This window comes from Oncorhynchus masou, chromosome 25, assembly GCF_036934945.1.
Source record: "Oncorhynchus masou masou isolate Uvic2021 chromosome 25, UVic_Omas_1.1, whole genome shotgun sequence".
Taxonomy (NCBI): domain Eukaryota; kingdom Metazoa; phylum Chordata; class Actinopteri; order Salmoniformes; family Salmonidae; genus Oncorhynchus; species Oncorhynchus masou.
The window spans coordinates 31,593,977-31,621,726 of record NC_088236.1 but is presented as its reverse complement, the minus strand read 5'-3'; the positions used below and the strand labels follow the sequence as shown (position 1 = coordinate 31,621,726).

At 40.0% G+C, this 27,750-nt stretch overlaps 2 protein-coding genes across 2 annotated transcripts in view; both read left to right on the top strand.

The window, feature by feature from the left end:
• Window positions 1–216: 216 nt before the first annotated feature.
• egr3 (early growth response 3) lies at window positions 217–10,022 on the top strand. Its single transcript, XM_064937352.1, has 2 exons — window positions 217–688; window positions 3,943–10,022. The coding sequence occupies exons 1-2, from the start codon at window positions 535–537 to the stop codon at window positions 5,049–5,051; spliced, it is 1,263 nt and encodes a 420-aa protein (XP_064793424.1). The 5' UTR covers window positions 217–534; the 3' UTR covers window positions 5,052–10,022.
• Window positions 10,023–10,585: 563 nt separating this feature from the next.
• bin3 (bridging integrator 3) overlaps window positions 10,586–27,750 on the top strand; it is a 39,566-nt gene continuing 22,401 nt past the window's right edge. The window contains exons 1-5 of the mRNA XM_064937351.1: window positions 10,586–10,701; window positions 16,193–16,241; window positions 18,507–18,547; window positions 23,143–23,204; window positions 25,764–25,900. Of these exons, the coding sequence (XP_064793423.1) occupies window positions 10,694–10,701; window positions 16,193–16,241; window positions 18,507–18,547; window positions 23,143–23,204; window positions 25,764–25,900 (297 nt within the window). The 5' untranslated portion in view covers window positions 10,586–10,693. The remainder of the gene's footprint in view (window positions 10,702–16,192; window positions 16,242–18,506; window positions 18,548–23,142; window positions 23,205–25,763; window positions 25,901–27,750) is intronic.

Below are 27,750 nucleotides of genomic sequence, written 5' to 3'. Positions count from 1 at the left end.
ACCAAAACAGGCTTCGCTCCACGGAACTCGTCCGTCGCTTGAGACTGTCTTACTGCAACAGACTCTAATGTTTCCACTATGAGGTGCTTCCATTGGTGACGTGTTATGTACGGTCTGGCTTTGTGTATCCATAAATGGTCATCTACGTCACATAAATGTTCCGTCCCCCTATTTAATACCAGCAAGCGCTGGAGTTCCCTATACGAGCAATACAGATCAGCGCTACGCTTGTGCAACCACCACCGTTTCATTGATTCACAGACTTTAAACTCCCAACAAGCAAAAAAACAGGAATCATTGTAGATTAGATTAATAACAATTGCCTGTGACTATTCAGTTCGACTGTATCTCAACGGAGAGATATCAACACTCTCTCTGAAAGGAACTTGGATAGCCTACAACATCTAGGATTTTTTTCCCTCCTCTCTCTAATCCTTATAGATCATCATCTACTGTGTTTTCTATTTGAAAACACTGTTCGAGATCTATTCGGACACCTGCACCTTGCCATTTATGTCAGGCTAAATAACTGCTATGACAGGGAAACTAGCGGACAAGCTCCCTCTTACCATGAGCAGTTTAATAAACACGATTCCTGACAGTCTTTACCCAGAAGAGGACATTCCGACGTCTATGAACATTTTCACCAATACGGATTCTATAAACCACTACTCGCAAATGAATACAGGTAAGAATAGTTTACTTTGTTTGTGATGTGATTGGGTTCTGTTCTATCAAGGCTCTGTTTTAACTACAGCGCGTCTCAGCTGTGGAGAGCGCGCAGGCACCGCAACAGTTGTCTTGGAGCTCGCGCGCCGCGAACATCTTTTAGGCACCTGTTTGCGCTTCGGGCTGTTACGCACTGACTGGATCTCATTTGAATCGAGTCTGATCTTGTTTTTGATAGCATATTTCACAGAGGTTAGATACTACTATTTTGATGACATGTAAAACAAGTGCTGTTAGTGTTAACCATATGAGAGGCAATAATTTATGCCAGAAATATGATGCGTAGTTTAACGATGTCCAACCTATGAGTTAACCGTCACGATTTCACAACCTGCAATTTACATGTAAGGTCAAACAGTAATTAATAGTATCATGAACTTATCTGCTCTGGTGAAAACTTACACAAAACGATTGGCATATCTTTAAAGTGAAAGTAAGTATACAAACGTCCGAATTGGCGTAAGATTCATAGACAGATAAAGATTCATAGATTTAAAAAAATCATACATCTAAGTCTATTCACCAAAACAAAAACATTAATTGACCTGGTATGAAAGGCCTAGATATCTTTTGTTAAATTAAACTGAAGCCATCGTTTTGTTGATTGATCGTCCATAAATAAATGTGCCACTGTAACCAAAACGACAGTTGCATACATTCATTATGTCTAGTCAACATTAAATTAGTAAATTCATTAATAATTGTTTGTATATTTGTCGACAATTTAGATATTGTTTTTGGATTGGGCTAAGGTGGCATGGCCATCCCCTATATAGTGGGCGTTCGACCGGCACAGCATTTCAAGCTTTCCCATGCCTAGCCTCCCGAGTATGCTAGGCTATAAGCCTTATAGCATTCTATACGACCATAATGATTAGGCTACATATACAAATGTATTACTAGGTTCTCACTGGAATGCAAGTCTCCAGAGGACAGCAGCTTTCATTTTCAGAGATGTGTGACATAACGTGATAATGTCTTCTGTTAAAATTGAATGCAAGTGTTTGTCAATTCTAAAGTGAAGCATAGAAGAACATGTTGGCCTACTTTAATATGATAATTGAAACGAACCTTGATAGCAGCACATACATGTTTTCAGATCAAATATGCTTCAGACACAACAACATATTTTATTCAAATTTAGAGCCAGAAGTACCATATAGCACATTTCAATTGGACCTCGGAACTGTATATCAACACACCCTATTGAAAGTGTGTCACTCAAAAATGAATGCATTTGACAATAAATAGGCCGAATTGTTGTTAGAGTTGTGGTTAGCCGCAAGCTAAAGATAAAGGCCTATACAGTATTTAATAACTTAATTAAATATAATGCGTAGTCTAACTATTTCACTACAGAATTATATAGCCATCTGTAGTGTCAGTATTGTTTATAAGTGCATCAATGAATACTTACAATTGTCAAATATAATCGATATTGATTATCAAATATCTATGGATATGTGTTATTTGTCAATATGTTAGACCTATTACTTTGCAAAGTAAATGTAGGCAAAATTGTAGATAACCTTTACAAATATATGACTGAAGACACAGCACCGACCACGTCTAATTCTAATATTGATATATGTTCTATCATTACCGGTCCCGGTGCCCTAGTACAGTAGCAAAACGACATTTGCTCTGATATAAGTAGACCTATCACCTCTCGATACTCAGAGATACAGCATTGTTCTTATAACTAATCGGAAATAAATACGATTTTTGAAAAACGTAATGGAGATGAAAACCCTTTGACATGACTCACACCTTAGGTTAGCCAAGTGTTTGCCAGGTAGCCATCAATGTATGATAATCTAACATGTTCATGTCAGATCATATCCGACTGGATATTTTCATTCAAATCACACACATTGTGATAGCTATTCCCTATGATGAGAAACCTTTTGATATACCTAGATCCAGGTGTTAGGTCCCTTGTGCAAGTGGTGTTCTCTCACAATATTTACCCCAAAGTTATAACATCAGCTCAATTTAGAGCAACATCTGTGACACTGCTTACATTTTATTTTAACTCAAACAAATCAAACTATTGAGGAAGATTACAGCAAGATAGTGTCTGCCTTGTATTCCAATAGCCTACATGATGAAACACACTCCTAAGCATTGGCTATTTTTTTAGGCTTGTTTTCTTCTACTTCATCTCCACAACAATTCAAATATAACCTCATGTGTTGAATAGTTGTGCGAAATGTATGTAATTTTGGTTTTGTTTGCTTCATCATGCTTTGCCCTTAGCCAAATTCTGGTAAACAGACAGTAATTACTGGGACTGAATATATAAGCACCCCTGTGTATCATTTATTGTGACGTGAATGATTGGCTGATTTATCTCTGTTGACTGTATGTATGACTTCTGTTACATTTTCACAAAACTGTGCAAAAACTGCTTCATTTGGATGTTTTCATTGCAAGTGTCTGATTTTATATTATATAATACCTAAGACAGACTACTACAGTACTAGTGAAAAACACACTGACAAAAGAGCAAGAAAGTTAGTGTGGACATAACATTTAGCTAGATGGCCAAATGTGCATTGCTATGACCAGATGTGCATAGCTGACCCAATGATCTGAGTAGGATGTATACTTTACAGTTGAATTTCCTCATTTTGAGTAGATATATAAACCCACGCAGCTACATTGAACATGCATGCATCTGTGAAAATGCTAGCAGTTGTGTCTGGCTTGCACCCTATTGTGTGGAAATCAGATCTTGCCATTCAGTGTGGCTGTCCTCCTGTGAGACATATAATGACTGGATCAAAGGGGGTGTTTAGGTCTTGATTTATGAAAGCTTGTGGGATCTGAGAGAGAGAACACTGTCTCAGATGCACAAGTCAGTGGATAAACTTGCAGGTCTGACAGCACCGCTCACTTTTTCCTATGAACTGTATTGGGCTGCTTTGTTTCATGATATTTTCTTGGCAGACTTTATGCAGAGATATGCAGAGAAGTTGAATTTCGGACTAATCGAGGACTCTGACTGAAATCAAGCAAGTTCATATTTAGAGTAGACTAGCATAGTAGCTTCTAGACTTTATAAAAAGTTTTCTGCACTAGTTGTACTGCACACTTTCATGTATGTTTTTTTCTAACAGGTTCTGCTTTTAGTTGTATTTTATTTTCATGTTATAACAGCTGGGTGAACTATTCATTAAAATGTATTTCATTTGTTTCCCTGTCATCCAGATAATATCATGGATCTGGGGATGGGAAGTGATAAGGGAACCGCAGAGATCCAGTATGGCTCCAGCTTCCAGTCAAACCGCAGTGGGCAGACCGTCACCTATCTGGGGAAGTTTGCCTTCGACACTCCTCCGTCGGGGGGAATCGGGGGCTCCGGCTGGTGTTCAGACAACAATATCATTAGTTTAGTAAGTGCTGGCATCCTGGGTGTCTCCCCGTCGCCTGGCAACATCACCACACAGACGTCGTCCTCTGGGGCCAGCATGGGCGGCCAGTCCTCAGACATGGAGCAAGTGTACGGTCCACCACTGCCCGCCTATTCCACCTGCAGCGAGCTATACCAGGACCAGGTCTCCTTCCACCACAGCCCTGCCACCAGCACTGCCCTCGGCTACCCCGGCAATGACTATCACACCACCTCCAAGCCCTCCATGGACGGGAGCCTTTTCTCCATGATCCCAGATTACAACCTCTTCCATCATCAGGGTGAGGTTGGTGTGATGGAGCACAAGCCCTTCCAGTCCATGGACCCAATTAGAGTCAACCCCCCACCTATCACACCACTTGAGACCATTCGAGCATTCAAAGACAAGCAGCAGATTCATCCAGGTTTCATTGGCGGGCAGCAGCTTGCTCCTCAACACCACCAGCCACCACAGACGCTAACACTCAAACCAATCCGACCACGGAAGTACCCAAACCGACCCAGCAAAACCCCTGTGCATGAGCGGCCACATGCCTGCCCAGCAGAAAACTGTGACAGACGCTTCTCCCGTTCAGATGAACTGACACGCCACCTCCGCATCCACACGGGTCACAAACCCTTCCAGTGCCGCATATGCATGCGCTCCTTCAGCCGAAGTGACCACCTGACCACCCACATCCGCACGCACACGGGCGAGAAGCCCTTCTCCTGTGAATTCTGTGGACGCAAGTTTGCCCGGAGTGACGAGCGCAAGAGACATGCCAAAGTTCACCTCAAGCAGAAAGACAAGAAGCCGGCTGACAAGGGGAGTGGGGCAGCTGGCAGCCACAGCTCACCCCCCAGTTCCTGTGGTGGCAGTGGTGGGCCCAGCGGTGGCAACATCATGACTGTCACTACCTGTGCTTAGGATGGATCATCACCCTGCTCTAACATAAGACTGAGGAAAGGTCCTATCCACAATGAGACAAATAGATGACTCTTTCTCTCACTTTTTCTCTTACATTCTCCTAATTTTTAATTCCAGGTAATATTACCCTCCTCTATTTGGAGATGGGCTTGTTTTGTTATAAGAGTAGGGTAAGGAGAGGACATAGACGGGGTGGCCAACAACTGTGTGTATGCCAGCAAGCAGATGGGCATCATGGCACCGGCTGTCCAAGAGGACATGGCATATCATTGAGAATTCAATTCAAGTTTCTGAAGTCATATCATGTCTTGTGTTTTCTGAGAAATTCACCAAGAATCTTGACTGAGGAGGGATTCAAACATTTTTGTACAATTGGGTTGAGACTGAATTACAACTAGGCGTAGAATAAGGTGAGCTATGTTTGGGATGTATGCATTTATTTCATCTGGTTGTTAAAAGTGCAATTGGTTGTATATTTGTGTACTGTTGTTGATACCTTATTTACTGCACTTTCGATTGCCTGTCTTTTTGTTGAAAAAGTATTTAATTATATTGTTTTTTTATTGTTTCTCAACAGAATGTGCCAAACATATGGGGATAATAATGACTATGTTTGTTTTCTTAATTGTGCCTGTGATTAACCAAACATTACAAAGACATAAACTATGTTTCCGACATTGATGTTAGGCAGATTGGTAGCCGCAAAATACTCAAAAATAGTTTTGATTTTAGTAGCATTTTTGCAACTATTTGCATCACAGTTACAGTTCAATGGTTCAAAAGTATTTTGCTATAAGCTCCATACATGAGCGTTAAAAAGCCCAGGGATCATTGGCTTTGTCCATCCAAACATGATCCTGTGGTCAATGGACCAGTATTTGGTGGTAAACTATTGTGGTCTGATGTACACTCAGTGAAATGGATTGCAACATTAATGGTAAATAATCATGAACCAATGTGTCATTGAACCAATGACACATTTTCAACATGTTCACTACAAATTACACACATCCATGAAAGATAGCCTACTAAGATGTCCAAGATAAACATATATCTTTTTAAGTTAATATATATATTTTAAGTAAGAGTGTTTTATGTAGCTTTCGTCTATCTTCCGAAGACTCCTCTTGGTCATATTTATAAGTGCATTTAAGACACATTCGACCAATATTGAAATAAAATGTTGAGAGCGTAGAGAAAAAGACTGAAACATTGAAATGCCTGCCTCTGTAAGCTATTGCAATCCGACAACACATCTGGATAAAAGCAGAGATGAATTAGAGGGTCTTTTATCTGCGCTTTCACTGACAGAGACCTGCCAGCTACATGCATGTAATTAGAGATATTGTCAAATGAAAGGGACGCAAATGTTTTGCATATTGTTACGATGAGCAACACCTGTAAGAACTACCATAGAATCTACATGATATTTCCATGTTTACACCTCCTACTGTTTTGAGAGATTCTGAATTTAGAAATTAGGGATTATTATTTTTTCTACAGTGAGAGATGTATACAGGTATATTACTTAAACTTGTGTACTCAGATTGTGGAAACTTCAGTATTAAATTGTGCATTTGTGTGCAATTGTATTTAGATGTACACTATATAAAAATGCACACATTTCTAACTGACTGAATGCTTGTGCAGGTGTCTTAAAATGCTCCCTCTAAAGTAATGATACTGCAGGATGTTCTGTGAAAACAAGTCATTGCTAAAGACTTTGGAGCATTGAGACAGTGCCAAATTGGGTGCCTTATCTTCCATTTCAAAACAATCTAATATTATTTGTGCCTACTGTAGGGTTGTAAGTGGGGAGTGGTTTGAGGAAACACTAATGTGTTCTTAATAAGAGAAATAAACAAAAAAAACATTTTTGAACAAAAATCGTGTGTATTTCAATTGCAAACAAACCTGTAATGTATCGGATTCCAAAGTTCAGTCAAATATATGAAAAAAGATAAGTATGCAAAACAAATCATCATTTTTATTTGATCAGTAAAGCAATATACAATTTTACAAATGCCAAGTCTGGCATTGACTGAAGGCTATACACTACTTGATTGGCTCTAGATTCCCGAAAATGAATTTCTTAGGTCATACTGATTAAAAAATGTGCTCAAATGCGTCAAATCTATAAAATCATTAAACAAGTAGTTTCACTGATTATAACACTGTATAGGTATAGCTATTAATGGATAATACAAGTCATTGCAGGGATGTAAATCCAAACTGTTTAGTAATTGATCCACTACATTAGATTGTTGTCTTCACTGTGCTCAATGCTCTTGTCAGCTGTGGTCTTGATGTTTTTCTAGGATGTCTTTCTCCTGAAAGGACAGTTATTTCCCCTCCTGTCCCATCAGGCCCCGTGTGAAATCATTTCTGCACCACAGTCGAATGTGTTCTCTGTGTGTTTGATATGGATTACTTATTGTCATAGATGTGCCTGATAGTAAACACTTTCAGAAATCTTGATTGAAAATGTCAACAATGAGAATTTACAAATGCATTGTTCTCAGAGAACACAAAATTCTCCGATGTGCTTCCAAGGCCATATTCCCTCTTTCCTGTACAAAACTGTTTTCATTGCTCGGCTTCCTGGCGAGTGTCCACTTATTTTCCAATTAATTTGGCCCCAGAGAGTCTTTCTACAGTTCATCTACTGTAAATGGGTAAATTAGCAGACTCCTTGCATTGTCTGAAAGTGTTGGCGAGTTCACACATACAGTATCATCTCACTTATTATGTAAATCAATGACTTTATTGAAGTGCATTTTAGGACACTTGTATTCTTGGTGACAATTATTATTATTTCTTGGACTTTGCTTGAGCTAGTTCGATGAATGGAAGGAATTTAAAAAGGATTGATAACTGTTCATGAATAAAGTGGAAAAATAAAGGATATAGAAGTGGAATGTAGATGATTATAGTATATCTATAATGACACTCAAATAACACTGGTCTCTATTGAATCAAAACTGTATCAATTGAAGTGTGATTTGCCATAAGCTAAGTGAAGTCTAAAAAACTGTATGGATTGGAACCCTTGAATTTCTTCATTCATTTCTTGCCTTTAATGTCGAAAGTGTGTACACAAGCAAGTGAACCCATCTTAACTTTTCTGGGTGATTGAGGGGATATAATTCTCAACAGCTGAGACAGGGTTGGCTCTCAGGTGGAAAGGCCAAACATAATCTATATCAGTGAACACCGAACGTCTCCAAGGATTTGGTGTAGACATAATTTGGTGGTTTTAAATGTTGTTTAAGCATCTTGTGCTTTAGAATGATGTCTTCATTATTTTAAGGGTACATGGTATGTAAAAACCATAGAGAATGAGCAAAATACCTTCTGAATTATTCTGTACTTTTTAATTCAGCCAGCATGGTTCAGCAATAAAAGCCTTTCAGTAAGGGTAGAATAACAAAGACAGTTTTCAGAGATCACATAGCAGCCCTGTGGATTTGATGGTCGTCTCTGAAGGTTCAAATGTTGAGTTTCTGGTATTGGATGAAATTTGGTTTTAAAGAATACTGTGTTTATCTAGATCTCGGTGAGAAGAGTGGAAGTTGTGCTCGGAAGAGAGGAGAATACGCCAACATATTTCTATCTGTCGCCCAAAGACATGTAATTACAACATTGTAAACTGGATGTCATCTGTCACATCTCTGATTAATGCAAATTGCACAGTATAAAAGCATGGTCTATATTACATATAACAATTTAACATTTTTATTTGACATTACTGTTAAATATCAAACCACTGTCAAAAGATCTGAAAGTAAAAACTGTCCTCATGAATCATGATTCAATACTGCTTTGTTTGTCCCCCATGATCTGAACAAAGTACTTTCAGTAGTCGACATTACCATGTCAATTAGAGCTGAACTATTTCTAGACTGATTTCCTTTTTGTTTTTGTCTTGCTCTGGTATGATTTGAGAGGATACGTTAAGTGTGTAAGAGATTAAAATAAGAGAGCTCCCTTCATATCTTCTCCTCATCATCCTGATGGTTCTGGGCTCAGTCTTGGACCCAAGCCAACCTTAACAGTCATGTTTGTGCCAAATTAGGTTGCATGGTTGGGTGATTAGGAACAATATGCAATGAGAACTCCACAGAAGCAACAAACGTAAATGTGACCTCAGACAGCTTACGGCTCAAGATGGCCCTGTGCTGATGTCTGTGTTTACTTACTTTTAATTTACTACAAAGCTGCCTTTGTGCAAGAATATTAAAGACTGAAAGTAAACGTTCCAAACAAAACCTCCATGGCCACTCTTGTACTAGGATAAATGACTGGCAGCTCTTCTCATCTTAATGACCCAAAAATGCTGCAACTGTTGAAGTTGATGATAGATTGCTATCCCAAACGTTTATTTTGAGGATGGTTCCAAAAATTGTCAATGTGGTCCATATTAAGTAGAGTAGGTTAACCTTTGGCAGATGGCACTCAAATGTTTTTGGGAAAATTGTATTTGTTATCTCCTGTTTCCTTTTCATTATATCTTCATGTTTGCATGTGCACGAAAAGGTTCCAAACATGTTTAGAGCGACCCTAAGGTTCTAAAGGTGGTGCTCAATTATTTTAATTTTATTATGCATGGAAATAATTATTACAATAAAAACATTAAACGTTAGTAAAATGGGGCAAACTGCGGAAATACAAATATGGACATTTTGGAAAATCACACTAGGATTTGAGAACTGTTTTTTGTTGGCTTCTTTTCAAAGAAAACAAGAGGTCTTGTTGAAAAATGTGTGGATGTTTTTACTTCATGTTTTTCTATTACCTTATAATAAGGTCTTAATATAAATTCTGAATATTGTAATGACATGTACTATCCTTTTGTGGTGGGGAGATGTACTCCCCTCATTGTTAACTTGGCACTTCAGTTTGTTGTAACGCAATTGTTTTTGTTATTTCTATGTAAAGTACTTGAATAAAGAAAATGAAACTGTGTGCGTACCATTTTCAGTATTATATATATATATATTTTTTTTTTAAAGATAACATTCTTATTTAAAACATTTCAGAATGTACACTGACTAAAATTATCTTTGAGTTGGTGGAGGAATAGGCCTGAAACATTATGTTATATGCCTATCAACAGATGTAGACTACTATGGAATTACCATTTTGTTAGGCACACAGGTTTTAAAGAACGTTGAAAATGGGATCTGCCTACACCCACTGGCATGGCATCATACTTCCATCCATATAGATATATTATCTCCATGCTTCCACATCTGGGCTGAAATCAACAGAGACCAGGACGAAATCCTCAAGGTCCAGGATCTCTTTTATTTCTGATCTTTCCTTGATTTGAGCTAATCTATCAGAAGCATAATTTATTTTCTAAACTATAATATAACATTTAAAACTCAAAAAATGACATTCTGAAGAGTGAATCCCACAGAAATAGTTTTATCTCGATTGATCTCTATTTTATATCCATGTTACCCAGTGTGCCGTGCAGGCCTTTCTGCTTTCCGTAGTTAAAATCCCCTTGACCCCCACGTGAACACAAACTACCGTAGCCACTTCCTGATTACTTAATCTATTATTTTGTGTGAAAGGGGATGAGGTTTGCTGAGAGAATAGCTGCCCATTGAAACTGGATTAGAAATTCAGACAAAATGAGCTGGTATGTATTTCGATAAAACAGCTATTTTAACGAAAGACGAATTCACCTTCAAGCTAACAGTTTGCCTCGACAAGTGACATTGTGGAGGTTAGCGACAGCTCAATTGTTAGCTAAAAAAAATGAAAATAAAAAAGCTAAATTGTTAGCTTGCGAATTTAGGCTGTGTGGTTTAGCTTTCAGTAAAGTAATATAGAACTGATCAAGCTTTTTACAAATATATTATACAAATGAGCTATGTGGCTAATGTCGTAATAGATATAGCGAATAGTATTGGTCCAGTTGCCTTGCAAAATCGTCAACTCTTTTTCAAACGCTAGCATAAGCGCACCTAGCTAGGGACCTAACGTTATCTATTTACATTAGCAATCTAGCTACCTTAGCAAGCTAGCCGTTGGCTTGCTTACTTCAGCTTGTTTGATTAAGTAAGCAGCTAACTAACTATTATATAATTTAGCTAACCTACCATCTAGTTAGCAGATATCGTTTCGTGCAAGTACTAAGAAACGTTAGCTAGCTAAGGAATTTAAATCCAATGTTTACATTGTCAACTTTGGAGTTACATTCTTAGCTAACGTTCGCGAGCTAGGTAAGAAACGTTACCAGCTAGGCAGGAGGAACTTGCTTGACAGCCAACATTTCACCGTAGCCTAAATGTGTGGATACCCTTACAGGCTATACAGAACATTACATTTTCCATACACATTAGCTAACCCCTTCAGACCCCTTTGATATATGTAGGGGACTTTGGGGCGGCAGGGTAGCCTAGTGGTTAGAGCGTTGGACTAGTAACCGGAAGGTTGCAAGTTCAAACCCCCGAGCTGACAAGGTACAAATCTGTTGTTCTAGGCCATTGTAAATAAGAATTTGTTCTTAACTGACTTGCCTGGTTAAATAAAGGTAAAATAAAATAAATAAGAGATCTTCGGTCGTTTCTTGTGCTTCTGTGACTGCCCCTCATTTGCATGGCTATAATGTGACAGTGTTGAAATAATCAAGATTGCGTCACACAGCTGAGGCTGAGGATCAATAGCTGGCAGGCCACGCTTCCATCAGAAGGCACAGCATAAGGTCCTGTCCAGTGAAAGAGCCCTTTATGGACTTTGCTGACTGATGCATTCCTGCATTCCCTCACTCTAGCCTCTATGACGTGAGTGATTTTACTCAGGGTTCATCAGAACAATCACACTCCTAATGTCCTCAACCAGTCTTCTGTACTCCTTGCAATTAATTAATTGTATTCCCTTGCCGATGGCGTACACATTTGTAGTTCCAACTTATTCATTTGTTCTAGCTGTAGCAGCATAATTTCTGTATTTGTATCATGCAGAGCCAATAGCTGTGATGGTAAATAAGACTGTTGTTTCTCTGGGCATGCATACGTCTAGACTAGAGTGACGTCTGTAAGGAAACAGCTTACTCCTTGATTCTTGAAGAAGATAATTTATAAATGCCTCATTAGCTTAGTTCAGCTGTCCTACCACATCAGAATCCAAAATATAAGCTTGCTTTAATCCAATGTTTGTAAATAATGTAAACACTGTATAGAAACACACAGATATAACAGATAACTATAATTCTGATATCATGGTTGGTCAGTCCTTGCATCCGTAGCTCGGCCTGAATTTGAGTTGTTACGTTTCTCCAGTCCTATCCCTCAGCTTTTTACCAAAATAGTGGTGGGGTGCCTGCTTTATTGTTTCACCTGCAGTTTGCCCCTTTAAGCGAAAGGCCTACACCGAGCCAGGACAAACGTATTATCACGATTTTACTCACAAAATTTTTAAAAATCAGTCGTTTTTACCTGATAAAGTAGAATCCTGTTGGAAAATGTTAAGTGCCATTTATATTCCCAAAACATACATTGAGATTTATACTGTTGCTGCTTCCTGTTGTCATGGCCTTTTGATGTAAAACACCGGTTTTATATGTCCAAATACATAATAATGCTACACTAAGTGTATTTCTTCCTACTTTAACATGGAGAGAGTTAAAAAATGCTCCTAAGCAAAATATAACCAGGCACCCTAGACTAGACGGTCCATAGGGTCTGTGCAGCAGGCTGAACATTTGACATCCCTACTGCACAATCAGCCATATTGTCGTGTGGACCACCGCAGTACTCTGGGAAAATTGGGACTATTGTGCTTCATTTTAAAAGAAAAGGTTAGGGCTATAATTGTGTAAGCACATTTAGGCTAAATATAAAAAATGAAGGGCTAAGACTTTGTCTTTAAATTGGCCCTTGCCTACTACTTGATTAATGAAGTGAAAGTATGCCGTATACATTTATTGACCTATAGGCTAAGCACTGTATTGCTGTTTTGAATTCAAGTATTGGAACATGTCCAAAATGATCATTTTTGACCTGAAATTTATTCTATAGAATAATCCCCCAAAACATGCCATCTTATTTCTCAGTTGTTGAACCTGAAATCTAGGCCTAACCTATTGTAGTTTGAGCACAATGTTGTGCTGTTGTTGTGCTTGGCTTGCTGTAATCACTGTGCAGTGTTCACTTAGACTAAGAAGCTGCAAGTCTGTCCATAAGAGAGAAGGTTGTGCTCTCTAGTTAGCCTACCTAATGTAGCTCTGTGCAAGCTGTGTCATTCCTGCCCTTTGAGTAGGTCATGGGATCAGGGCTTATTGCTAACCAAAGTTTCTAAATGTACAGGTCTCTACTAAAATGGCACAGTGTGTGAAGAAACATAACAAACGATTCCCACAGCATACACCATCCTCCTTCCTCTAACCCTCTATATAGCCTCCCGTTCTCTGGATCGCTTTGGGAATTTGAGCAAATAAGGCAGTGTCCACATAGGCTAAGTATACTTATTAACAACAGCAGTCTATGGCCCATTGTGTTACAGTGGGCTAGATTGCATGTTCTACTTGGCCAAGATCTTTTGTATTGAAGGGTTAAAGATATAGCCTAAGCTACAGTCAGGGTGTTTTGCAAGAGCTCTAGCAGGCCTTGTTGTCTTAATGATCTTCCCTTCTTTATTGGAAAGTTGCTGCATGTTTAAACAAACAGTTGACATAGCATAATAGTCCTTACAAAGTCTCCAGATTGTTGCTCAGATAGTTAGGCCTAGTTACTGCCATAGTGGACTGGTGATGCGTTGCATGTAGTAAGATGAGTCACCCTGTGGACCACAGGAATTTCAGTGGGTGACAACACCATGATGGTGTTGGCTCATTAGAAGTATGACATCGGTGAAAGTATGTTTTCCTCCTGAAATCAGCCATTTCAACCTTAGAATTTGGACTTGATCTGATATGACACAGTGGTTTATGAATGGGATACATTCTTTTTTTCTTAACATTGCTTTACTCTGGGAGTCAGAAAGGGAATCAAAAGCATCTTTCTCCTAGAGCTTTACCAGGGTTAGTTTGACAGGAACTTAATATTCCCTCCTGTCTCTTGGCTGTATTGGCATTTCTGATTGAGCCGTCATCTAAGAGAACTGCCACACACACATCAGTGGCGTTTCCTGGTTGCACAACGCTGCCCTACCTCACACCCTCTCCTTTCCATCTCATTAGTTTACACACCTTTCTTTTGATGCAGCTGCTGCCTCACTGAGCCTGTCAACGGCAACCGTCCATCATGTGCCTCTGATGTTGTTAGTGTCACGTCAATGACATCCTACGGCCATGTGCAGTGGCTCTATAAAGACAAAAGTTTTCTTCCTCGTGGATTCTCCATCATTCTGGTGATTTAAGTAACAACTTATGTAGCGCAACATGGTTTAGAAAGTTGGTTTCAGGTGGATAAAAAACTAATATCATTAAGAAAAGATGCCGTTACCTATCAAAACTAGCATCAGATGTCACAGTGTAGGCCTATTTTATGTATCAGCATTTCCCCTATAATTTTTTCAGCAGTGGTGGCAAGGGTAGGGGGATGCATTAGAGGTTAACACGGATGTGTGAAACGCCGTTCCTGTCTCTTCTTATCCTGTCAAAATGTTTCCCTTACTTGTTCAAAAGTTATATAACCCCAGAACTTTCAGGTCCCATCCTGATAAAAATCATTCCCGCCCGTGCTCATTTTTACGGACAGAAATCAGAAATAACTTCCTCCGTTAGCCGCTCGTCTCTGTCCCGCGCTCTGTGTGTGAGTAGCCATAGCAACTGCTCCATTTGGCAACTGCTCAACGCTCACGAGACAGTGCCTGCCCTACACACACAGCTGAGAACAACCACATTACGAGATTTTGGCAATGAAGGCAGACCTTGTACTTACCCAGAGTCGGATGAACGCAATTCCTCTCTTGCAAGCTTCGTCATTCACTGACCTATGTTGGCATCTGAGGTAGTGACTGTGCACTAATGTGTTAAAGTGTGAGCTGATGATAGGGGGATGGGATAAATGACCATTATATATTTTATATATTTTTATTAAGTAAACTATATTAGGGCTACATTATTTTTTTCATTTTCATCAAATTGTATTGGTCACATACACATATTAAGCATATGTTATTGCGGGTGTAGTGAAATGCTTGTAAGAATAAGAACTATTTATGTGCTGTTCGTTTCTGTGGACTGTCGATCTTGTCCCGTACTGTCCCGAACTTGACTCTAGAACTTGACTCCCATTCCTGCCGGAATCCCTTGGGATCTGCGGGAATCCTGTTCCCGTGTCAAGCTCTAGTGTGCATTGCTACTAGTGTTAGCGCAATGACATGCTCGCTGTTCCCATAGACTTCCAGTCATTTGAGCCAACGACTCCATATAAAAGCTTGTTTAAATTACATATTTTTTTGGCAGCAGTGGCATGAATTTAATTAATATAGAGGAAAATTGCATATGGATGTAGCCTAATGCAAAATCTAACCACTACACCATTAATACAATTTGGGAATCTTGAAATCTTCTATCAAACGATGAGTAGGCTAACCTTGGATCTTGTCATCATACTGGCGTTTAAGTTTTTAATAAACCATAGGCTTAGGCTGTAGACTGACTGGGGGCTGTAAGGAGTGCAGAGTGATTCATTGTGAGCTGCAGTCTCAAATCACAGCAATCTGTAAGGCTATGCCCAGTATTTCAAATCAAATCAAATGTGGGCCTGTGTTTGATGTGGGCCTGTGTTTGATTGGTTGGGGGGGTGCAGGAAAGTCACGAGGAGCAGAGGGAACTGCAACTTCTAATTAGTGATATCCGCTAGCAATGGAAGCCAGATGTGGTGACAGGAAGTCAAGGCACAGGGCTCCTGAAACGCACTCCACAAGGCCAGGGGTTAACAGAATTGCATTTGGCTGGCTGTGACTTAGCCATAGGATACACTTGTTCACTTGGTCCCACTTCACAACACATTATTACCTACCAGTCAGAGTACCTGCTGTGGTCTGCCAGCCCTTTAAAAATGCCTCTCATTTCAGTTAAATGTCTGTGTTTGGATGTGTTAGATTGTCTTTGTGATGTGCAGAATGTGGTTGTACATGTATGTGTCTGTCCCACCAATTGATAATTTTGTCTGCTCTAGGATGCCCTTCAAGATTGGACAACCAAAAAAGCAGATTGTTTCCAAAACAGTAAGTGGCCCAACCAATTAAAAATAGTCATTTGCATTTTGCTGTTAGAAATGTATGCTGTGTGTTTTAAATATGAGTGTCCTTCTGACGAAGATTGAAATGCCGTGGTGGCTCTGGAAGAGGATCAACATTTTCTTCTGGAAGACAAATTCAGGTTTAGCTTTTAAACTATGGATTTAGCTTTGAGGGAGAGCACCCCTATCCACACACTGTACTGGGCAGTGAAGGAGTTAGGCTTAATTCGTGTCTATGTGGCCTGTGGAGTGACTCCATAAACCTCACACAATGTTTCAGGTCCCACAGAATTTAATGGAGAGCAGTTACCCAGGTTCTACTTCCAATTATTGATTCTCCAAAGGAGCCTATAATCAGCACATTCAGAAATGTTGTTTAAAATGTGGAGGAAACTCAAAGGAAGTCCCTCATCCTGACCAACTACATTTTTCACTTGTTACCCTTGGATTTTCAGAAATATATTGATATTGTATAAGGCGTATGAGTCTAGGTTCACAAAATGAGCATAGTGTACTAGAGGTAACCATCAGCAAATTGTCAGACAAGTTACTGTTACTCATCAATGAACCTGGGCAAGTGAGTCTGTGGGGTGTCAATTTGTCCAAGCCATATGATGAGGCTGAGGTTGCTGCCAGTGAGTGGGCACCCTCCTTAGGGGAAAACCACTTCCACAGTAATTTGTCTGACTGTGGCCCAGCAGCGGCAGACTGTAAGAACAAGCTCCTGGACAGCTTCCTGTGACATCCCAGGCCAGACCCAGGGAGTGGGCTAGAGTACAGGGAGCCCTGTGGACAGCCCTCCCTCCGGTGACAGACGGGCAGCTGCCTGTTTATCCAGAACCACAAAAAAGGAACCCCTGCTACCTCCATAATCAGCGCTGGCCTGTTCAATCAGTCTAGTCTGATCTGAGGCAGAAGAGGGTGTGGGCTTTCAACCAGACCTCTAGAACTAAAAACATGAAACAAATTAGAGGAACTGGAGTGACTTCTAATTGTCCAAGGACAAGGGGGAGCCAGTCTGCTCAGATTATGGGTTTATTGTTGGGCATTTCCATCGAAAAGGACCCATGAGCACAAGTTCCATATCAAATTGGGTATCAAATGAAAGCCAAGAGTAGGGTTGCAAAGGGTGGGTATATTACTGGAAACTTTTGAAGTTTACCAGTAAACCACCACAATATTGGTGTCTTTCAAGGATTTTAAGGAATCTATCACAAGACATCTAGTGGCCCTTTTGGGTACTTCAGATTATCACAGGTGTCTAATTATCTCTGGCCCTCTGTGTGGCCTTATCACATGTAAAATGTCTGAAATAATTAACAAAAATTGAACGAGAAAGCTGTAAAATATTATCCTAAATATTAACTATGAACTTAATGAATACCATTGGTGTTTAAATTAGGGTTTCAGCAAATATCAAATATCCTTAATATTAGTTTACAAACTTATTTATTTTACTATGTCTATGTATTTGTTGTCGATGTTTTGGCGTCAATCTCATGGCAGTTGTGAAAAAAGTCCAAAGTTGGAAGAGTTGCAGAGTTAATAGAAAATAATGCATTGTCGATTTGGTGCTTTTTAAAAATTAATATGGCAATTTTCTCTTGAATAATATGGTCTATCTACTAGAAACTCATAGACAATATAAACACAGATATTAAAAAAAAGAATACTACTGTATATATTAATAATTTCAAAAAAGTTATTCAAGTATAAATTACCAAAGTTACAGTAGATTGCCTTTCTGTTAATTACCAGAATTACTGAAGATTCCAGTAACTTTAGTAAATTACCACTAGCTTTTCAACCATAGCTAAGAGCCTATATTTTTGGGAAATTAAGGCATAGTATGATCTGTGATTTCCAAACATGCGGAACATGAGGAGATTGACTTTCATATACAGTACCAGTCAACAGTTTGGCACACCTACTCATTCAAGGGTTTCTCTTTATTTTGACTATTTTCTACATTGTAGAATAATAGTGAAGACATCAAACTATGAAATAACACACATGGAATCATGTAGTAACCAACAAATTGTTAAACAAATCTAAATATATTTCATATGTGAGATTCTGAGTCAAAGCGTAATTCTGTTACTGTGTAATTGTCCTGTCTCTCCAATATCAGGGATATTTAGTATTTGGTAACCACGTGTTAGGACGATAATGGGACAACATTGACTGAACAGACATGAACACAAAGATGATAATGTTGTATCTAACAATGAGTTTCAATGTGTTTTTACAGGTTGAAAGAGACTTTGAACGAGAATATGACAAGCTCCAAAAGTAAGTTTGTTAAAGATTTAATTTGTGCTCTGTTTCCCATATGTATTGACTGTGCGTCAATATTGCAGCAAAAACAACAACATTGCAGACGAACACTGAACTGACACAGACCACAAAGCATTATGACTGCTATTTTAAGTGCAAATATTCCATTGATTTGTGGAGGTGAACACACATGCGTGTTATCTCAGGGTTTTTAGGCTTCCACATCAACATTTAAATAATTGTTTTCAACAGGAAAGACAATCTTTCACATCTCTCTTTTCAGACCCATGCAGAACTGAGTTGGGTTACACAATATAGATTGTTTGTGTGAAACCAAGTAGAGAAGTTTTCAAAGCATTCTGTTGTCCAAGACCTTCCGTGAGCTAGCACATAGGAGGCCCTCCCCTGCTGTGTGTCTTAGATTAAAGAGACTCCCTGATGGGCATGCAGACTGAGTGGGAGCGCTTCAAGGTTTCGTTGAGTAGGATACGTGGCACCACAATATACCTTACACATGATGAGTAAGAGGAGCAGGCATATACAGACGTCTTGGCACTCCCTTCAGATCCATATCAGAAACTCTTACTGAACGTAATTCTGCCATCTAGCTCTTTGAACTGTTGTTGAATTCAATATTTCTATTAATCTGACTGGGGTCCAATTTGGCAAATTATTTTATCATCCAATGCCTTCCACATTAAGTCTTGCATCTCTAATCCCAGAGCAGTATTTGTATTTTTTTTTACCTGAGATCAGCTGCTTATTCCATATTCCTATGGCATTATACCATAGCAGCAGGGAGTGTAGAGAGGCTGGCTGTTGGCGGCAGTAGAGGGCAAACTGTTGGGGCACCAAGCAGTGAGTAGCAGCAGCTGCTTCAGCAGGCATCCATTAACACCTTGTAGGAACAGACCTCTGGCACACCTGGCCGAGATCCAGAAGAGCCCTCCTCAGCCTTCACACTCTCCTGCCTCCTGTCAGATAACACAGATTGGACAAGGAAATGGGGAAAGCGTTGTTGTTTTTTCAGTCCCCCTCCCTTAATGAATCCCTGAAAACTAATGTGACAGCAGTCTCCTGGGAGTTGCTAAACAGTCCCTCGTTTCCCTTAATTGATATAATGAACGACACACGATACAGCCTCCGTACTCTCATAATTGCTATTTTAACACCCATCATTTGAATGAATGAGGAGGGATGATTGAAGACATAAATGCTTATATGCCAGAATTTAGTTGACCGAAACATGAAGCAATCCTAGTATTTTTAATTAGCTAAAGGGATGTCATAATAGTGTGTTTTATTTCAAATCAATGTAATTTGTAATCATATTGAATGTCCCAGTTCATACAGTGCCTTCTGAAAGTATTCAGACCACTTGACTTTTTCTGAATTTTGTTACGTTACAGCTAGTGATGCACCGATATCTGATATTTTCCTTGCCCAAAAAAAACTAAACGGTACCGATAATCGATATTAAAAATATTAGCGGCCTTTTAAGCATTCTAGTACAGTTAAATAATTAACACACACACATGGACTCAGCGGTCTAAGGCTCTGTGCAAGATGCATCACTACAGTCCCTGGTTCAAATCAAGGCTATATCACATCCGGCCGTGATTGTGAGTCCCATAGGGCAGGGCACAATTGGCCCAGCGTCGTCCGGGTTTGGCCAGGATAGTCTGTCATTGTAAATAAGAATTTGTTCTTAACTGACTTGCCTAGTTAAATAAAGGTTACACAAACACACCACAAGGACTAAAAAGTTATTTTGTTGGCAGTTACGTATGTCCCCATTACCAGTAAAACATAATCAAAACCTATTTCTTTCACTTGCTGTGTGGTTTCATTGTTCAGTCGTTTCTTTCTCAACCTGGATTACTATGGAATGCTGTTTGGGTCTTTGCTATGGACCCCGGTTTGGGTCTTCAAAATAAAAGTATGGCATAACTCTACTATTTGTATTCATTTGCATCTCTGTCAATGATTTTGAAGGCTAACCTCAAAGTCCACTATTGTGCCTAATCCTTATTGTGGCTAGTTTCGCAACTGATAACCAAGTCCGGTCGAGACTAACTTGCCAGGTGAAGCTAGCTGGCTGCTTATAATGTTAGCTTTGGGCAACACAGTTAAGTAGCTGGCTAGCTATTTATTTGAATGAACTGAAGTTCAATTTCAATAGGCGAACAACATGTGCCAATACTTGCTCACAAGGATTCCTAAATAATTGCTAAGAATAATGAAAATGACTGCAGTTTCTACTGGTCATTGTTTTCAGGCTGGTTGTATTGGTGCTAGCTAGGTACCAAGCTAAAGCTAGCTAGCCCAGAAGTTGTGGTCGAACAAATGATGCTTTATTACCAACGCGGTATTGTAAACACATCGTTCGTGGCCTCTGTTTGCTTGTTTGCAGACTTTTTCTGTAAAGCTTTGACAGTGCTACTGTATCTTTTTTGACACGCAAAGACCCAAACAGCGTTCCATAATATGTATGTCTTGAAGCTAACAGCAGTGACGCTATTACTGTGTAACTCTGCTAGGGCAACATCTGACAAATAGCGCACTTGGTAGTGTGTACCAGTGCTCGACCAGTTGGCGAAAGCCAACATCACTCACGACAGAGAACGGTTGATTGTCAAGGGCAATGAATTCCATTATCTTGGCTTTAATGGATTTCGCCTTTTGAGTTCTCTCGCTGAAATTTTCTTACTCTTTCAAATGACTGCTCGACTTCTTGACTGCTCAATCCACACAGCAGATATTGTGAGCTAGGTAATGAATGCTGTGTTGCACGTGTAGAGCAAACTACGCAGTATAGGTATACACGTCAGCTTCAACATCTGCGTTAAACTAGACATCTAGTTCACCGATATATCATGCATCCCTAGTTACAGCCGTATTCTAAAATGTATGAAATATTTTTTTCCCTCATCAATCTACACACACTATCCCATAATGACAAAGTGAAAACAGGTTTTTAGAAATGCCTTGTTTGAGCTCACGTGCATCCTGTTTTCATTGATCATCCTTGAGATGTTTCTTCAACTTGATTGAAGATAAATTCAATTGTTGGACATGATTTGGAAAGACACACACCCGTCTATTTAAGGTCCCATAGTTGACAGTTCATGTCAGTGCAAAAACCAAGCCATGAAGTCGAAGGAATTGAGCTCAGAGACAGGATTGTGTTGAGGCACAGATTTGGGGAAGGATACCAAAACATTTCTGCAGCATTGAAGGTCCCCAAGAACTCAGTGGCCTCCATAATTCTTAAATGGAAGAAGTTTGAAACCACCAAGACTCCTCCTAGAGCTGGTCGGCCGGCCAAACTGAGCAATCAGGGAGAAGGGCCTTGGTCAGGGAGGTAACCAAGAACTCGATGTTCACTCTGACAGAGCTCCAGAGTTCCTCTCCAGCACTCTACCAATCAGGTCTTTATGGTAGAGTGGCCAGATGGAAGCCACTCCTCAGTAAAAGGGGCATGACAGCCCGCTTGGAGTTTGCCAAAAGCCACCTAAGGGACTCTCAGACCATGAGAAACAAGATTCTCTGGTCTGATGAAACCAAGATTCAACTCTTTGGCCTGAATGTCAAACGTCTGGAGGAAACCTGATACCATCCCTACAGTGAAGTAAGGTGGTGGCAGCATCAGGCTGTGGGGATGTTTTTCAGTGGCAGGGACTGGGAGATTAGTCAGGCTCGAGTGAAAGATGCCGGAGCGTCCAGAGAGATCCTTGATGAAAACCTGCTCAAGACCTCAGACTGATGCGAAGGTTCACCTTCCAACAGAACAATGACCCCTAAGCAACAGCCAAGACAACTCAGCAGTGGCTTCGGGACAAGACTCTGATTGTCCTTCAGTGGCCCAACCAGAGCCCGGACTTGAACCCAATTGACATCTCTGGAGAGACCTCAAAATAGCTGTGCAGCGACGCTCCCCATCCAACCCGACAGAACTTGAGAGGATCTGCAGAGAAAAATTGGAAAAACTCCCCAAAAACAGGTGTGCTGAGCTTGTAGCGTCATACCCAAGTAGACTCCAGGCTATAATCGCTCCCAAAGGCGCTTCAACAAAGTATTGAATAAAGAGTCTGAATCCTTGTGTAAATGGGATATTTCAGTTTATTTTTTATTTTTAATACATTTGCAAAAGATTCTAAAAACCTGTTTTTGCTTTCTCATTATGGGGTATTCTGTGTAGATTGATGAGGGAAAAAAACAATTCAATCAGTTTTAGAATAAGGCTATAACGTAACATAATTTGGAAAAAGTTAAGGGGTCTGAATAATTTCCGAATGTACTGTAGGTTATTTTGTAGGTGTTTATTTGTAGCATTCTTGTTGGACTGAGATCCTAGTAAGACTGTCAGTGAGCTCTGTATAGGCATTAGTGATTTGATCAGGCTGCACACCACTGTGCCACCACTGACACTTTTTCTGTACTGCCCTCTGCCTACCCTAGCTGCTTAATGCAAACACATGATCCTACTGTCAGTTTGCTCTGTAGATGCTTAACTATACTTGGACTGATACTAACCAAATGTTATATGCTATATTATTGTGATATCCAAGAATCTGAACTGAAAAAACTACGTTTCCCTTATTTTACAGGTTGGAAGATCAGACAAAGAAGCTCCACAAAGACATGAAGAAAAGCACAGAGGCTGATATAGGTGTGTTGTTGACACAGTGTTCATATTTTGATCAGTCTCTGGAAAAAACATTCCCACTGATCATGTTTTCTGTCATGTACAAATCTTCTTTAAATCATTAGCTTTCTCTCATTCAATGAATCTCCTTCACACGCTCGGCATACATTTACTGACACCTTAATTGTTGCCTGTCAGGTTTTTCAGGGACAATGTCTCTTGTGCAATTTTGGAAAATGAGGTTACCCTAATTTCAGTAGCCCTTAAAGATGTTTCTCACACTCTTCCTACTCATAGCTTTCAGCTTACATTCTGTTTTACATTTCTACATTTCTACTGCTAAGAAAGATATTTATTTTTTGTTGGAGCTTTTGGAAATGGAAATGGGTATCTTTGGGAGGAGCAGTAGCAGAAATTGCCCCTGGTAGCGATCTACTCTGAGGGTGGAGAGGGGAAGGATGGGGGAGTGAGGGGCTTCTTCATTTCCTCTGCTTTGTGCTCTGGAATATGGGATGATGCCTCATCAAAGTATCAGAGCTGTCAACATCTTGTTATAATTAATGGATTCCATCTGTGGCACAGGTCCTTTCTCCACCAACTGCCACCAAACAACAAAGAGTGGACCTGCCTGCACAGCACAGTGTGCTCCACACAGCATTTCATAACGGCAATCATTTGTCTAGTCTATTTAAAGTAAGACGATGAAATTGTGGGCCCTTCTGGGACAAGTCATTAGAGATGAATCTTTATAGAGTCAGGATATCACTGGCCACAAGCCATTTATACCATTGGCAACACAAATCTTTATTACCTAACTAAAAATAGAACACACTATGGAATTAAAATTGAACTGTCCAGTGAAAATCACACTTTTAAAAGTTCATATTCTCATACCTAAATAATGTTACTGACTCATTCTATACTCATATTTGTGGCCAAAGTATACATTGGAGAAAAAAAACACTTAAAAAACCCACCTCAAACTTGTATCTCAAACAGACAATTAAAAAAAAGCTTGCTATTTAAGCAATAAGGCACGGAGGGTGTTGTAAATGGCCAATTTACCACAGCTAAGGGCTGTTCTTATGCGCGACGCAACGCAGAGTGCCTGGATACAGCACTTAGCCGTGGTATATTGGCCATATACCACAAACCCCCGAGATGCCTTATTGCTATTATGAACTGGTTACCAAAGTAATTAGAGAAGTAAAAATAAATGTTTTGTCATATGTGGTATACGGTCTGATACACCACAGATGTCAGTCAAACCACCCAGTTTATAATTCCTTATAGAACATGATGTCATGTTGGCTCATTGGCTGAGTTTGCCAATCAGCAGTCTACTCGCATTAATATTTCTCATGATCGGTATGCGGCCACACCATTTTGTTGTTGAGGTACACAGAAAAGCTGATTATTTTTTTTTTAACATACTTAATTACATTTTTTTTGTAATGTGTCTTTACCCGATCCTCAGAGCTCAGAGGCCTCAGTTGAGTTTGATGTGGGGTTTTTATTTTACTTCTTATCAACATCTTATCAACTTCTCTGTATGTCCCCAGTGCAGCTAATTTATTTTGACAGTGATGCGGTGATCCGATATGTGCTCTGTGTCTAAGATAAAGTGTCAGGAGTGCAGATTAACTGTAATTGGCGTTGGCACTATAGAAACATTTGCACACATTCCCAGTGCTTTTGTGAATATTCATCACAGCAGCCGAGCCCACCACCCCCTCGACTCTCTCAAACTGATGCTGCTAATTCTCTATCCTACTTTTCCTTTTCGCTTATTTAACTTTTGTGTCTGTCAAATGCCCACAGTGTCAGTCCTGGCACGGGTACTCACCTCTGCTGCTAGCCATGCCCATCAAGCATGTCTGTGCCAAATAGCCAAACCAGGCCAAACATTAATAATACCGATTGTACATGTAACTGCCAAAATAATGGAAACACTTGATTAAGTTATATATTTGCAAAGTATATTGAAAGCAGGTGCTTTCACACAGGTGTGGTTCCATCCCATCATGCTCAGGGAAGGCTCATGTATAACATTTCTGCGCAGGCAATTATTTTGGCTACCATGGCTATAGGATTACAATGCCCCCATCCACAGGGCATGAGTGGTCTCTGAATGGTTTGATGAGCATGAAAATGATGTAAACTAAATAACATGGCCATATCCGTCACTAGATCTCAACCCAACTGAACACTTATGGGAGATTCTGGAGCGACGCATGAGACAGCTTTTATCACCACCATCAACAAAACACCAAATTATGGAATTTCTCATAGAAGAATGGTTTTGAATCCCTTCAATAGTTTCAGACACTTGTAGAATCTATGTCAAGGTGCATTGAAGCTGTTCCGGCTTGTGGTGACCCAATGCCACTTTATTTAGTTGTTTCCTTTATTTTGGCAGTTACCTGTGTGTTTCTCCATTCCTCCGTTCTCTATTCGGTTATGGCTTTTTTTCTTTCTCTCTATATCTCTCTCCTTCCTTCCCTCCCTTCCCATTTCCCTCTTTTTCAGGACCAGTTTTACCATTTGAATACTAATATTCTCTGCCTGTTTTATGTCTTTCAGCGATGTCCAAGGCAGCAGTGAAGATCTCAGGTGACCTGCTCAGTAACCCGCTGTGTGAACAGGACCAGGCCTTCCTGGAGTCCATGACGGCTCTGGACACAGCCATGAAGAGGATGGACTCCTTTAACCAGGAGAAGGTCAGTGTCAGGACCTGTCCGTGCTTCTCTCACACTGCCTCACACCACAGCCGAGTCATTCTCCAAGATTGTATTCTAAGTGGGGTGCATCGAAATTGTCTATTGAAACCAAAATAAACTATATACTCTTTTAGGCAGGGAGACCTATACAGTGGTAGAAGAAACCCTCCTCCAGCCTAGCTTTCACAGCTCTACCTATGGGCATTTTATTCAGTATTCTGACAGATATGCCTCATATGCCCTCTCTTCAAGCACTCAAAGGGCAGAAACCAAAAGGGTTTTATTGGCCTAAGTGTATTTTCATCATTGTCAATATTGCGTAACTTTGTGAACGAGAAAAAAAATCATCTCACTCAAGATCTCTTCTCGTCTTTTGAAAGCGCCTCCAGCAGCACACTGGTCTATTAGCTGCTCATCTTTGTCAAATATCAGAGAGCTGTAGATTGGATGCATTTGTGACTCACTAGTGTTTAAAATAACTCGTACTATGGAATAGCTTCACTTGGGAATGTCACAGGCTGTTTTAATGGGATCTGTTCTCTGCATGATCTTCCCCAGTCCCTCTCTGTGAGCAATTCTACTTCTGCTCTTAGCTCCTTTATGTTATTTGCCATGTGTGCTTCACATATTGGATTAAAATCATCGCTGCAGGTAATTGCTAAGGAAATCATAGGGTTGGCATTGCATGTGTTTCTACAGGGCATTGCACTGTGAGAGGCAGCTCTGTTAAGGTAGAGAAGTCAGTCACACAGGGAATCACACTGATCATCAAGAATGCAGAAGAAAATAAATAGTACGAGACCTGATTATACTATATCTTCAGAAGAGTGCTTTTGCCTTTGACTAGTTTTCCCAGCATCCTTTTATTTGCTGGTGGCTTTACCTTGAGTGACCAATGTTCATCTCTGTACATATTCTGTGAATTCCTTTCAAGCGCTCAACAACAAGGCATTCTTCAAGCAAAGACTAGAGACATACACCACGTAAACTGTGCTCAGATGTAATCATGCACTGTATGTCTATACAGTGGCCATTTGAAATTACTGGACAAAGTTAAGTGGGGTGACTGCTTGAGGTTCACAGCTTGTGACCTATGGTGCGTTGCTTCTTAGTGGTCTGCCAAGAAGAACAGTCCTTCAATTTTGACTGTATTTAATATGGAATGTCTTCTGAAGATTGGAAATGAGTAACATTTTCATACATTTTAACATCAAAATCCTTTCAGCTCAAATTCTGGAATCTTTACAAAAGCAGAAGCATTGCCAATACGTTCTACCCAACAGTTATGAAATGTAGGCAATTAAGAGTATCCATTTTCAGTCTGTTTTTCTCTTTCCTTCTCCACTTCCCTCTTAGTTAAACAGTGTCAAGACCCTAAAGGGTAGTTAACATCTCTTACTGTTTTCCTCTGAGCCCTCTTCCCTTTGACTATGCTAATAACCTTCATCACCTTCACACAACCTGGGAGGCCAGCTTTGCACTACACAGCATTCATCTTGTTGGACTATTTGAGCTTTCCAAATCATCTCGAATTGGTTTTGAGCTACTTTGAGTCATACGGTCAGGAACAGCTAGATGTCAATGCGGTATTGTATTTCTTTTCTTTTTTTTTTTTTTACATCCCTGGTGTTTGCAGGTCAATAACAAAAGGTGCAGGTTTGCTCTACAGTGTGTAGGTGTGGAGGCGTTGGCTGGCTCCATAGGGTGTAATTTCCTTCCTTGGCTTCATGGCCATGGTCTGCTGGACAGGGCTCCAGCCAGGCAGCATGGAGCCAAATACACTTTCTCACTTCTGGAGGCGAAGCAGTTAGAAAATAATACAAAATACATGATTCTCCATCATATCCAGC

Coding starts and splice junctions, on each gene's coding strand:
- egr3 (XM_064937352.1), top strand. CDS start 535: ATGACAGGGAAACTAGCGGACAAGCTCCCTCTTACCATGAGCAGTTTA. Junction 689..3,942: donor CTACTCGCAAATGAATACAG/GTAAGAATAGTT, acceptor CCTGTCATCCAG/ATAATATCATGGATCTGGGG.